We start from the raw sequence: 15,272 nt of genomic DNA on the forward strand, positions 1-15,272 counted from the left end.
CATTTGTTGACTATTCATTGAAGCCAGAAACCAATAAAAGTTATCAGATTTGTTATTCTAACTGATTTTTTATTCTAACCAAGAAAAGCATAGCATTCTATAGTAGCCTTAAAAATGATTTCCTAGGCTTTTATGTTTTGTTTTATTTTTAGGTTTTTGCAAGGTAAATAGGGTTAAGTGGCTTGCCCTAGGCTACACAGCTAGGCAATTATTAAATGTCTGAGGCCAGATTTGAACTCAGGTAACTCCTGACTCCAGGGCCGGTGCTCTATCCACTGTGCCACCTAGCTACCCCCCCTAGGCTTTTATGTACAAAAATATTTGTAGTAGCAGTTCTTTTTGTAATGGCAACTAGTGGGGTTCTCAACAGTTGGGAAATGACTAAACAAATTATGGTATATGAAAATAATGAAATATTATTGTGCTGTGAGAAACAGCAAAGGGGAGAAATTTAGAGAAATCTAGGAGATCTTGTATACTGATGTGGAGTGAAATTCACAATTTAATCATTTAAAAGGAACTTCACAAGGAGTGCACTTAAACCTATATATATATATATATATATATATATATATATATATATATATATATATATATATATACATACATAGCTACATACATATATGTCAATATGTCCTTGCTTATCTTAGCAAGCAAGCAAACATGTAAGTCAGTACATATTCTTGTTACTTGATTGATGCATAATTGATCCTAAAGGTGATTGAATGTAATGGATTGACTGCTGTAGTTCATTTGGGTATAATAAAATAGTAAAACAGAGGGAATATTAAGAGTGAAGAGAGGGAGAACAAATATTGATGTGTTTTCATTTTTGCATTATAGAGCAATATTCCTTCAGACTACAGAATCTCATTGATTGAAATTGGATTAGTGATAGAGTTATTAATTGGTGGAGCATATAGGAGCAGCTACACAAGGAAGACCTTCAGAGCCCTATACAATAACCACAATAGAAAACATAAGGTAATGTCAATGAAATGAATTTGAGTAGTGTCTCTATTATTGCCTTTTGTGACAATACCCATAAATAAGTGGCCTTGGAGGCCACTGAGTCCAACCTGTTCATTTTATAGATGAAGACATTGAGGTCTGGCTAAGGAAGTTAAATGATTTTATCAGGGTTGCAAAAATTGCCGTGGAAGTGGATTATAAACTGAATTGTTTGGACTTCAGGATCAGTTCATTCTTCTTTATACCATAACTCTATTTCATGTTGCAAATTCTTCTTACTGACCTTTAAATTCTTCTATCTTCTTGACTCCTGTGACTTCTGTTCCCACTTTATTTCATCATATATAGGGATCCAAACCTCTTTTCATCTCTGATATTGTCAACTCAGAAATGCTCTCTTATCACAGTCTATCCCTAGCTGATTACCTTACTAATCCAGAGACCAAACTTCATCTTCATTTGACTTTTATTCCCATTAATCATTATTGTCTTAGTTGATCAGTGTGCTTCTGACATCACTTCCCTCCTCACACTTTCCCCTATAGCAAAATTTTGCTAAATATATTATATTTCCTTACTGGATTCAACACTACTGAATGAAATTTTAAAAATTTACCTCTGATTCCCTTTTATATCACTCATAGCAATTGTTCCAAACCTATTCCTCATTCCTTGAGGTCCTAGTTTCTCCTTGCTTTGTCCACAGATACTTTTATGTCTTGCTTTAATAAGAAAATTGAAACTCTCTTTTATAAGATCTCCCTCCTCATTTCCCTTCTGTCTTACACCTCTATGTCTTCATCTATCCTCTTCTTAGTCTCCATTCATTTGATCTCAAAAAAGATCAGCTGACTTTCCACTGTGCCAAGATTAATCCCCTCCCTCATTTCATTAAGCTCATCTTTTATCATCTTCTTAAGCTCATCTTTTCTCATCTCCTGTTAAAACTGCCATTAACCATTTCCCTCACTCTGTTTCTCTCTTTGCTTCTCTGCCTCCTTTTCTGTTTCTGTCTATTTCTGTCTCTTGTTCTCTCATCTGGCACCTTCCCCATGTTTATTAACACATATAAATCTCTCTCTACTAAAAACATGCTTCCCTTGATTTCTCCCAAAGTGTCATTCTGTTTCTCTCCTCCCCTTCACTATTAGATTTCCAGTAGAAGTAATATATATTATGGTTACTGACAATTGACTCACACTTTCACAACCCTGTGGTCATTAAAAGAAAATAAAACAAAAACTTGAGTTTGCTAGAAGCAATAGTCTAGAATGAAGATAACCTTGGTCATGTTATGAGCTTTAGGGGAATTAACCTTGTAGGATCTTTCCAGCTCATTAAGGGATAGAGATTGGCAGAGGAAAATGATGGTTGATATAGATTCCTATTCATGCCTATGCCTTCCAGGGCAAGTTCACCTATGTCTCTGCTCTAAAAATTGAGGATCTGGTCAGAACTGGAACTGAGACATGGTTGTACTTACTGCCATCACTAAACGAACAACAAAACTTAAGCATCGTGGAATAATAAGGTTGGAAAAAACCCTAGAGATCATCTAATTAAAATTCTTCATTTTATACACTGAAAACCTAAGACCAAGAAAGGAAAAGAGACTTACTCAAGGTCACATGAGAAAGTTAGGACTAGATCCCAGATTTTTCTTAACAGATCTTGAATCTTTTTTCTTTAATTTTGTAATAATTCTTAATGGATTATATTTGGGACACTAATTGGTAAAAAATCCAGTGAGAAGAGACCTTCATGGATTTGGGTCGGGAAGCACTTTAGAAATCAATGAGTCTAATCATTTCATTTAAAAGATGAGAAACTATTGCCCAATGTCCCACACTAGCAGGCATAACTGAAAGGATCAAACTTGAGTCATTTAACCTTACTGGGCCTCAGTTTTCTAATTTTTAAAGTGAGAGAATTGGACTAAATTTTAGTTTTAGATCTGTGATCTTAAGCCTTTTTAACCTAGTATTCTTTCTGGTACACTATGTGATAGGTCAATGAAGTTGCTTGAGTGAAATTTATCATGCAGTCAAAGAACATGGATTTCAATGAATAATAAAAGCATGTGGTCACTGAATTGTGCCAACTACATTCTTATCCTTTTCTTCCTTGATCCATAATACTCTTGTGTCTAATTAAAAAAATACAAAGCATAAACCTTCATGAAAATAAAATAAGCTAGTTTATAATAATTTAAAAAATTATATATACTTTTACACAATTTTATTTTTGTTTTTCTTTTTAATAAAAAAGAAAACAAAACAAGAAACCCCAAATTCTTGCTTATGGAAACTGAATGATGTTACCATAGGATCTGTGCACCTGAATTTCAGTGGTGATGCTGTGTAATGCCAGGAGTAATACCAGTAACATTCTAGCTTAACCTTGGAACTGCTTGTGTACAGGATTTTTCTCTTATCAGAACTCTGAATCTTGATTACATTTTCTGAAATTGTTCCAGCTATGGAACTTCCATTGGTGTTAATGTGAATTTCCACATAGAGATTAGGCATAGAATATGTAAGAGGGTATAGGAGTGGAATTGTTTGCTGAGATTTTTAAGAAAGAACATTGTGCTTTTTAAAGAAGTGTATAATGTTTTGTCCTGTTGGTAATTCAACTCTGGGGAAATTCAATATTAATCATGGCTGAGAAAGTGAGTCAGTCACTGTTTGTATGATAGAACTTCATCTAAGTGGTGTTCAATTTCTAGAGTAATCCAGAAATTAAATACTTATTATCAACAGTTTCATCTCCACCCCTTTCTTGTTTTGTCTTTTCAAACAACAATAACCTAAACTCTATAAGCAGAGAACAACTGGCTTTGCTCAGAACTTTTCTCGTCATTCCCTAAACCGGATCAATCATAAAGGAAACCTGAGTGAATCTGCTGAAAATACTTTGCATTCCCAGTTCATTAGAACAGCTCAACCTTATAAATTCAAGGTAAAATCTTTTAAAATATACATATTTATACATTTTGTTTTTATTTCACATATTTCCTACTGCATTCCTGCCTCAACTTCTCCCAAAGTGTCACCTTTTGTAATTAAGAAAAGCAAAAACACTGCCCCTTCCCTCAGGGAGCTCACATTGTAATGAGGATGACTATGGAAATAACTATCAACATATTTCTCAATATCTTTATTCATATCTATATATCTGTAATAGATGGAAGGAAGGGATTTGTAGAAGAGGGATGGAGGAGAGAGAGGGAAGGATCTTCTGCAGGTGGTAGAATTTGAAGTGATTCTTGAAGGAAACCAGGGAATCTAGTATGGCATAGGGTATTCCAGACAAGGAGTACAGTCAATGAAAAAATGTTGTGCCAGGAATAACAAGAAAGAGGGATTGCTGGATTGTGAAGTTGTAGAGTGGAGTGAGATATAAGAAGACTGAAAAAAATAGGAAGAGTTGAGATTTTGAAGTCTTTAGTGCTCAACCTCAATTTGACTTCAAAGGTAACAGGGAGCCATTGAAATTTATTGGCTTCCATAAGCCATTAAACATAATGTTACCAGGCACTTTACCAAGGATACAAGAGGTACCAGATAGTCCCTGCCCTCACAGAACTTAAAATCTAATGGTGGAGGATGAACTACTGGCACTTAGATTTTGGCATTGAGGAAATTCTAAATTGAAAAACAAAATCTCTTTGCCAAATGATTCAATTTCAGATTCAGAGTTGAAGGAAATTAGCTATGTTTACAAGTTTTTCAAATGTGATGTCCCTGAAGTGCAAGTGATTCTCCCTCCTCACTAAATTCCAGTCATTCCCTCTTGCCTCACAAGTAGACTCCTTTCTTTGGCATTTAAAACAATGGGCTCCATCCTACCTTTCCCTAAGGCATTGCAGATCTCTTCCTTTCTGGCTTCAAATGGTCTATGATGGTGCAACCAAATGCATTTTTTGATCTCTCTCATGTGTGACATTTCATTTCTTATCTTGATGTCTTTGGATTGGGAAGTTCTCTTTCCTATCTCTTTTTAGAGATTCCAGCTTCCTTTAAAGTTTAGTTCAATAGTCATCTTAATGATGACAACCCCTCCCAGCAATCAGGGTCTCCTCATATACCCCAATTACACTGTATTTATTTGTCTACATTTTGCTTTCCTGATATTTTTTCTACATAGTCTTCCTGATGGAAGGTATCAGCCAAGTCACAAGGAATTCTTCATTTTTGAATTTGTTTCTCCAGAATATAGCAGGCACTTGACACATTAATAAATGTTTATAGATTAATTGGCTAACTGACACACAATTCAGAATCTATATTGCAGTTTTTCCCCCTTATTTTAACAGTAAAAAAAGTCTTGTTGGTGCTCATAGAAATATAATCTTACTTATCATTGTCTTAACCTATACTATGGTTACTTTTCCCTTATCCTCTCTTACCCCTCCCACCTCTCTTATAGTTGGAGAGTGATTCTGGAAGAAGACCTTCAACTAATCCTAAAAACCAAACCAAAATAAAACAACAAAACAGAAACCAAAAACAACATTCCCCTTAGGATTTTATTCATAGTCAGCCTAGGATAACTTCCTCTCCAAAGGCAGTTGAGAAAGGAGGCCCCTGGATATTAATTTTTAGGATGATTCCCCCTCATAAAAAAGTGCTATGGATAAGAAACACATAAAAGATGATTTGTTTTGGACTAACACTGTCCCTGTATTACCTTTACTAGGTGTCATCTCAGTTCTGAAATGTCATTCATCATCCATCCATTCAGCTATCTATCTATCTATCTAGCCATCTGTCGATCTGTCTTCTGTCTATCTTATCTATCCTCTATCTATATCTATCTATCTATCTATCTATCTATCTATCTATCTATCTATCTATCATCTATCTATTCATTCATGTATCTATCCATCTATTTTTTTTTTGTTTTTTTGAGGAATGGGGTTAATTGTCTTGCCTAAGGTCAAATAGCTAGTAAGTTTCAAGTGTCTGAAGCTGAATTTGAACTCAGGTCCTCCTGACCCCAGGACCAGTGTTCTATTCATTGTGCCACCTAACTGCCTCCCATGTATCTATTTTGGCTCTTAACCTTGAGCTGAAAGAACCTTTTATATTTCTGTGGTTAAAAATAATTTTTTTAAAATCAAGTTACCTCTAGAGGGAAAAAAAAGCAAGTGCCATAATTTCAGTACTAGGAAATCAAGTGATGGTGTTGTTGATCTTTAATATCATAAAGTTTTCCTTCTTAGGAAGCAGGACAAAGACATTTTTCTGTTTTCTAATAAAATTTCAGAGAATAATGTATTTTCCCAGTTTTCCTTGGTATTTTGGATATTGAATAATCAGATCATAGTGATTCAGTGGTTGATAAGATTCTAGTTTGTATATTATCCATTCCATCCTCCCTCATACATAGCATCTCCCCCTATACTCCTGCCTTATAAAATACATGAGAAAAATTGTCAGGCTGTTATTAGGTGGCTGAAAGAAAAAAAAGTTTCAGTAACACTCCTAACTTTATTGTTGGAGAATTTATTATTCTTATTGATGGCCTATCTAGCACTTTGGCCTTTTGTTTTTTTTCAACTTCAAACCACTTAAAGAAACTATATTTAGATTGTTTAGAATGTAAGAAGAGTAAAAGAATAGCTAAGAAAATCCAGTTGTTGAATTGTATATTTATTAGAAACTTTAGCAAAGTTTTTATGGGGGGAAAACCCTGGAACTCTTGATTAAAATGGTATTTGTGAATGGAATTTTTACCTAAATTGTTGACTAAGATGGTCTTTGGAGCCTATGATTTTTACTTCTTTAATATAATATCATTTTGACTTGCTATCATGAATACTTGAAAATAGCATGGGTGGGTAATGGATTTATTTCACATCCCAGTTTATATACATTTCATTGAAAATGGAACTGACTGATTTACCAGATTTAAATGGTGGTCTTTATTTTCCTGAGGCACTACTCATGTAATGCTCTGCTTTTTTAGTTTTTCTCTATAAACAAAATGAATATCATTAGTTCAGAGTTCTATATGAAAGACATTATGTGAATCTAAATAGACAGGAACTCATTCATAGTTTGCCTACCAACAGGACAAGTCAGTAGGCCTGCATAAATCAAGAAAGAAGTCAAAGGAAGAGGAAAATTTACCAGAAGACCCAGACTCTACTGGCTTTATTTACCCTTATAATGACTTGCTGGTTTGGGCAGTGTTGATGAAAAGACAGAAGATGGCCATGTTCTTCTGGCAGCATGGAGAGGAAGCCATGGTAAAGGCAGTGGTTGCCTGTAAATTGTATCGGGCAATGGCACAGGAAGCTGAGGCAAGCAACATACTGGATGGCACCTCAGAAGAGTTAAACAATTATTCAAAGTAAGAGGCTCTCTTCACCTTATAGTAAAGCTTGACAGAATTTAGAAGGATTAGACATTTTTCTGTCTTTCAACTTTGGACTCCAAAATAGCATTCATACTGTTATGTATTTTTTTAAACTTTTCTTTATTATTTGGGTGTTCAAATAGCCTAAGGCAGTATGTTTTGCTTCTTGCTTCTCAATGAAGAGATAATATGGTTTTGTGGAAAGAGTACAGGATTTGGAGTCAGAATCTAGACTTTATCCCTGACTAGCTAAGTAGCCTAGTCATTGAAGCTCTGTGGACCCTTATTTTCTTATCCAAAATTAGGTTTCTATACTAGATGACCTCTCCAATTCTCTTTAATTCAAAGCAACATTATCATTCCAAATTGGAGGCAACCATTCCTAATCTGGGCTAATGATAACTGTGAGAAAAAGAAATATATTACATCATGGCAGAGGTATGATGTGTGAGTATATGATCCTTGTCTTCATATCTATAGGTTACTCTGATGAATAAAAAAGAAACTATCCTTAATGGAAAAATATTTATAGTTTTTCTCAGTATATGCTAAGAATTTCTGAGATGGAAGAGTATCTATGTACTAAGAACAATGGCATTTACAGATAAAAAAACACAAAATCCTAAGGCTGAGGAAGAGTATCATATTTTGACATGAATTAAAGGAAATTGATTCTACAACCTTCCTTTGTCATTTGTTTCTAGTGTTTAGCATTCTTTTTTTTTTAAGGTTTTTGCAAGGCAAATGGGGTTAAGTGGCTTGCCCAAGGCCACACAGCTAGGTAATTATTAAGTATATGAGGTTGGATTTGAACTCAGGTACTCCTGACTCCAGGGCTGGTGCTCTATCCACTGCCACCTAGCCACCCCAGCATTCTTTTTTTTTTAATAGCTCACCCAAATGATTTCTCATGGATCCTTACTGGATTGGTTGTTTAAGGAGAAGGAGCTGCTACCAGTTCCCATCTTTATGGATAGATGAACATTTCCTATTGTGGAAGGGAATAGGACCATAATCATTTCTCCATCTTTTTCTTTTTCTTCTTTTTTTTTTTTTGCTCATGAGCTTGATCATCAGTCTCAGTTTTCAGAGAATTTAAAAAAATCATTCCCTTGAAAAGGTTGGGTAACCTCAGTCAAAACTACATTTCTTAACATATAACTTAAATTTTTTCATTTTGTCCAATATAGATTTGGAGAACAGTTAGGCATAATCTCTCACATATCTAAGACATGTAAATCTTCTGTGAACTCTTTAATTTAAAATTGACCTCTAAGTCTTTCTAAATATTTAACTCATTAAACTTTGATTCATGTTGTTCTATGCTGTTATTGTGTAATAGAGAGTTTGGTCAACTTGCCCTGGATATATTGGAAAAGGCCTTTAAACAAAATGAGAGAATGGCCATGAAGTTGCTGACCTATGAACTGAAGAACTGGAGTAACTTCACCTGCTTGAAAATGGCTGTGTCTGTGGGGCTCCGATCTTTTGTTTCTCACACTTGCACTCAGAAGTTACTGACTGATATGTGGATGGGACGTCTAAAAATGACGAAAAACTCATCATTAAAGGTAATTTTGTATTCCATACTGCCTTAATTTTGTATATTATTTATGTTTCACAAAGTATTTTCATGATTATGTTCTCATTTGATCTTTATTACAATCAACCTACAGATACAGGTTTTCCAGATATTATCTCCATTTTACTAAGACTCATAAAGCTAAATGCCTTGAATAAGTTCTTAGCTGATAAGTAGTTGTATAAGTAATATTTTAGGACCTGATTTCAGTACTTTAAAAACTTCTCTTCCTCTTTTTCTACATTATTCAATTTGTTTCTTGGTTTATTCATCTGTTAAATGCCTGTCATATTCCTCAGAGAGATGGTTGAAGATCAAAAGTTAGATGTAAAATCACCATAAAAATGTACAATTAATTTGTATAAATGAAGTTTGAATGACAGGGGTTTTTTTTTTTCCTCAGAAGCTACCCTCAATCTTGATATCTCACTTTTTTTTTAGTTTGTTTGGTTTACCAATTTACTAAGTTTCCCGAGGAGGTAAACAACAAAAAACAAAATGAAGTTTGCAATATTTCCTATTCACTGATTATACTGTATTTTACCCTGTATTAATATATTATATTGTTCAAAACCTCAACTTTCCACCCAACTGAGCATTTCCAATATCCAGACCACTATAATTCAAGACAATTACAGTCTGGAATGTTTAAAGGTAATTTAAATTAATTGCAATTGATCTTTAACTTTATATCCTGGCCTTGAGCTTTATTGCATGGTTGAAATTAAACATGTTATTAAATTCAGTGAAAAAGACAAAAAATAACCTTTATAATCAATGCAATATTCTTTTCCCTCTTCCTTTCTTTTTTCTACCCTTTCCATTTTTCTAATTTCATCATCATCATCATCACCAAATAGCTATCATTTTTATAATCATTTAGGTTTACAAAATACTTTAAATATCATCTCATTTTAACCTAACAATAGTCCCCATGCTATTATTCCCATTTTATAGATAAGGTAACTGAGGTTAAGATAAGTAACTCATCCTGAATGCATAGCTATGTAAGTGTCTGAGACAGGATTAATACCTGTGTTTCTCTAATCAAGTGTACCTCTGTCCTCTGTGCCACCAGCTGCCTTAGTTCAGGTCTGCCTTCTTGTCTCTTTTTGTTGTTAGAAGTTGATAACAAATCTCTTGCTCAGTATCACACAGTGAGCCAGCGATATTAGTCTGTCATGATATCAGAAATAATAGCTATAATTTATATAATGCTTTAAGATTTCAAATCACTTTATAAATATTATCTCATTTGATTCTCAAAACATTCCTGGGAGACAGGTCTAGTATTATTCTAATATTATGGGTAAGAAAATGAAGATAAATAGAAAAAGGTCTGACCAAGGTCACACAGCCATGAAGAGTCAGAGATTGTTTTTGTACTTAGGTCTTCCTGATTTTACTGGATCATCTAGCTATATCAGTCAAGGCAGCTGAAATGAACTGAACCATACTCTTTACTAACCAATATTTCAGCTTGTCAAATAAATAAATTGCTTTCTAATTCATTAATGGTTAGATTCTGAGTTTTGAGTCTGAGTTTAAAAAGAGCATTAAGTTCTTGGACTTGGAAGGAGCATTAAGTTGTCTTGGGTAGAAAATTATTAACTATTGAGGACAAACTGCAGAAAGATCTCAAAAATGAACTTAATTATAAAAAAATAAAGACATTTAGGTGAAAAATGATCCATATCATCAGAGTCCAATAGCAAGACAAAAGTCAAGATGACTGTGGATGACCTAGAATGTAGTAGATTATTTTGCCCTTTCTAAATTAAGAACTTCCTTGGGTCTCAGTTTGTCTGAAGTGAAGTACGTTCAATGAATAGGGACTAGATAAGAACGGAGACCAGAGAAGGTCCACTTTATCATCCCAAACATACCAGTCAGAGGGGAGGAATTTCAAAGTTTCTGACCTAAAGATAAAACAATTGGAAGAGAAATCAAATCTGGGATCAATAGATCAGGATGTCTGGAGATGGCCCTGGGTACTGTGGGAGACTGTGGCCTTTTTAAGCTGAGGTCTTTATCAGGTCTCTGTTTATCTGAGTTAATGCCCTTTGTTAAGGTCACCAGTAAGAAAGAAATTAAAAATGGCCGCTTTTTGCTTAGTTGAAAAAGAAAAAAAAATCAACTTGGAAGGGGAAGATCCTCAGGGTTTTTGGCTCTTTGAGGGCAGGGACTGTCTTTTGCCTCTTTTTGTATCCCCAGTGCCAGGCACACAGTAGGACACTTAATAAATGTTGATTGATTGATTAATTGAACATATCCCATGGTGCTATCAGAAAAAAAATAGTGAACTGGATGTCATTTTGCATCGTTTATAAGTTCATAATGCTATTTGAGATTTTACTGGAAGAAATGTATTACTTTAGAAAGAGTAAGGTATTTGAAGTTTCAAGACTTAGGTTCTAGGTCTTCTTCAGGGTATCTTTCTTTCTTTGATTTTGTCTCTCAGGCATTGTAAGCACTTTGACCTGAAGGTCATAGACCAACAATATACAAGACAAAGAAAGAGACTCATCAATTGGGCAGCAGTTTTCAGAAGTAATTTGATTTTATTTAGGATGATGGAAAGAATATTGATTTGGGGGATTTTCTAAACACTGTAAAAGTCATAAATGAAATAAAATATCTCATAAGAAAATAAGTCCTTTTAAAAGTCCATTAGTTGTATGTATGTGATGGAACACTATTGTTCTATTAGAAACCCAGAGGGATGGGAATTCAGGGAAGGTTGGAAGGATTTGCATGAATTGATGCTGAGCGAGATGAGCAGAGCCAGAAGAATTATTATACATTATACACCCTAACAGAACATGGGGTGATCATCAACCTTAATGGACTTGCTCACTCCATCAGTGCAACAATCAGGGACAATTTTGGGATATCTGAAATGGAGAATACCATCTGTATCCAAAGAAAGAGCTGTGGAGTTTGAACAAAGACCAAAGACTATTTAAAAATTTAAAATTAAAAAAAAATTTAAAAATGAAAAACCCCATTATCTTATTATATATTATGTAAAGTGTTTTATATTTTGTTTTTTTCCCCTTAAGGATTTGATTTCTCTCTCATCACATTCAACTCAGATCAGTGTATACCATGGAAACAATGTGAAGACTAATGGACTGCCTTCTGTGGGAGGTGGAGGGAGGGAAGCGAGATTGTAACATTCAAAATAAATAAATTTTAAAATGTCCATTAGTAACAATCTTAGACATGTAATATATAATCTTTTTTTTTTTTTTTTTTTTTTTTTTTTTTTTTTTTTTTTTTTTTTAGTTTTTGTAAGGCAATGAGGTTAAGTGGCTTGCCCAAGGCCACACAGCTAGGTAACTATTAAGTGTCTGAAACTGGATTTGAACTCAGGTACTCCTGACTCTAGGGCCAGTGCTCTACCCACTGTACCACCTAGCCACCTCATGTAAATGATGAGCCTCAGTTAACCCACCTATAAATCAGGAATAAGGCTTGCCCTACCTTAGCTAGCAATGACTATTGTATGTTTGTGAAATGGAAAGTGCTGTAGAAATGTGAGTTAATGATAGCTAGCATTTACATAGTGATTTATGGTTTGGAAAAACACCTTACATATAACCTTCTTTTGATCCTTATATGTATCCCCATTTAATAGATGAGGTCCAAAATGATTGTGACTTGTCTAAGGTCACACAACTAACATAACTTGAACTCAGATCTGCCTGAATCAAATTCCATTGCTCTACCTACTATGCCACCCAGCTATGTCATATAATATGCTTTTGGTGTTTAATAAAATTTTCTGCTTTGTTTTCTTTTAAAGATCATCATAAGTATTCTTTTACCCCCCACCATATTGACGTTAGAATTCAAAAGCAAGGCAGAAATGTCACATATTCCCCAGTCACAAGACTCTCAGTTTACCTGGCATAATGGTGAAGAGAATTCCAACAGTACCAAAGAAAATGTCTCAGTGGTAAGTACCGGTTGAAAGGGAATTCAATTCTCATGAGATTCTTGTTTTTTCTCCCCCCTCTCCCAACCCCCAGCAAACTCTATTTTATGAGTTAATGACCATCAGGACTCTATTTACCAAAACCTTTTAGTTTTGGCTGAGGGATTATTTATATTCATAATAATGCCTTCTAAATCTTAATCTAAACAGAAAATAAGAACATTTTGTCTCCCATTCGATTTCAGCCAGGAGTCTAGTTGAAAATTTGTAGTAGTCTGTTTATTATATGCATCATAATTGTCAATACAAATATTTTATTATTCAGAATGTTTTATGTTCTAGTTATGATAAAGAGCTGAATGTTTTTCATATCTAAGCAGTTAAACTTGACTTTACTTTTGCCGGGTGACTTCTAGAAGGGATTGCTTTAATACTTCTGAGTAACTATTAGTGGGGAATCCCCATATTTCTAACACTACTTGATTACAGAATTGTAGATTCATACATTTTGTTGTTGTTTTTCTCCTCCATTCTGCTATTACCGATATCTGCATTTATTTTAGTCTAGAAATACTGTTGGACTTTCCCATATCCTTATTCATATCAGTCCTTTCCTGAGATTATCTTCAATAAAATTTTGTTTATATTTTCTTTGTATGTAATAGTTTGTATACTCTCTCCTCATTGGACTGTGAGCTTCTTGGGATCAGGGTCTGTTTTTTTATTTTCTTTCTTTGTATCCCCATATAGTAGATGCTTAATAAATGCTTTGTGACTTGCCTTGCCTTTACTTTGTATCCCAGACAACCTCATTTTCTTTACATTGCCACATAGCTCATTTTAGAACATCTTCATAGGGGAATTCACTGTCTTGCTTTATTAATATTCTTTTTATTGAAATGCTTGGGTTTTTTGTTATTCGGTCTGACTGTCATGTCCATCTCTTTGTGACCCCAAGTACCATAGCACTGCAGAACCTTCTATTCTCCACTATCTCCTGAAGTCTTTCCAAGGTCATGCTTATTGCTTCCATGACACTGTCAATCTATCTCATCCTTTGCTATCTCCTTTTCCTTTGGCTTGCAATCTTTCCCTCTCTTTTTAAAGACTCTCCCTTTCTCTTCCTCTTGAAAGGAGAACTTACAGCATAATTCATATTTTCTTTTTGGTTATGACAATTTTCTTTCACTTTAAAGAGATCAGGATAATGCGGTATTTTAAAATTTACTGTAAATAAGTCCTTCAAATATAGGAGTCACTCTTTGTTTCTGAAATATTCTACTTAGATTTATTGTACTTAATATCTCCTGAACTTCACACAATAAAGGGATTTATTGAAATAAACAACTAAGAAAACTATTTAAAGGTTTATAATGGTAAAAAAATATATATTTGCATTTTCTTACAAGTGTTAAGCAAATAACACTTTCTGAGGGTGTGTATGGGAAACTACAAGGCAGCCTCTCAAAAGTCATTTCTTGCCTAAGAAGAAAAAACTTTTGCTAAGCTTGAGAATTCCTGGAAGCCAATTCTACCACCAAGTGGTCAGTCTCTCAAGACTGAGGGGAAGAGATGCTCAGATATGACTTCCTTCTTGAATGACAATTAAACTTGCTTGCATAGATAAAAGATAAACAATTTAGTTGCAATACAACTATTCTCAAGACTTGGCTTTTCTGGTTAAGGTTTGGACTTGGCTCAATAGGGGTGCTCCAAAACACATAAACAAACAAATAGTAAGTAAATAGTTCAGGCACTCATCCTTTTTTGTCTTCTTGGAAGCACCATTGTAATTGGATTTTTTTTTTTTGCTTATGTTGATATATGATAAAAGAAAAAAATGGGCTAAGGAGCTTCAATACTGAATTTTTAAAAACTACATTATCCTAATGTCTCTTAAAAGTGAAAGAAAATTGTCATAACCAAAAAGAAAATATGAATTATGCTGTATTTTCTCCTTTCAAGAGGAAGAGAAAGGGAGAGTCTTTAAAAATAAATTTAAAGAATTAAAACAGGGCTGGCTAGGTGGTGCAGTGGATAGAGCACCAGCCCTGGAATCAGGAGTACTTGAGTTCAAATCTGACCTCAGACACTTAATAATTACCTAGCTGTGTGGTCTTGGGCAAGCTGCTTAACCCCATTGCCTTGCAAAAAAAAAATTAAAACAGTGAAAAGAATGCTATTGATTTTTTTATAAATTAACAAAATTTTTTTTCCAACTAGTTAATATTTATTTTCTTTCTCTCTTTTCCCTTCCTCCATTCTCTTCCATGAAAACAAAAACAAAAAACCCAAGTCCCTTATAAACATATGCATAGTCTAGCAAACAAAATCACACCTTGGTCATATCCAAAAATGTGTTTCTCATTTTGCATCTTGAGTGTATCACTTCTCCAAAAATAAGTAGCATAT

General features: G+C 34.2%; 1 protein-coding gene across 7 annotated transcripts in view; it reads left to right on the plus strand.

Annotated features, from left to right (window-relative positions):
* TRPM6 (transient receptor potential cation channel subfamily M member 6) overlaps positions 1–15,272 on the plus strand; it is a 225,809-nt gene that overhangs the window by 121,341 nt on the left and 89,196 nt on the right. For all 7 annotated transcript variants that reach the window (XR_012472393.1, XM_074206652.1, XM_074206650.1 and 4 more), the window contains 5 exons: positions 844–984; positions 3,799–3,933; positions 7,052–7,332; positions 8,681–8,909; positions 12,729–12,881. Coding sequence is in view for 6 of the 7 variants with exons in the window: in XM_074206652.1 (XP_074062753.1) it covers positions 844–984; positions 3,799–3,933; positions 7,052–7,332; positions 8,681–8,909; positions 12,729–12,881 (939 nt within the window). In the remaining variant the exon portion in view is untranslated. The remainder of the gene's footprint in view (positions 1–843; positions 985–3,798; positions 3,934–7,051; positions 7,333–8,680; positions 8,910–12,728; positions 12,882–15,272) is intronic.

Source organism: Macrotis lagotis, chromosome X (genome assembly GCF_037893015.1).
Source record: "Macrotis lagotis isolate mMagLag1 chromosome X, bilby.v1.9.chrom.fasta, whole genome shotgun sequence".
Classification (NCBI taxonomy): Eukaryota; Metazoa; Chordata; class Mammalia; order Peramelemorphia; family Peramelidae; genus Macrotis; species Macrotis lagotis.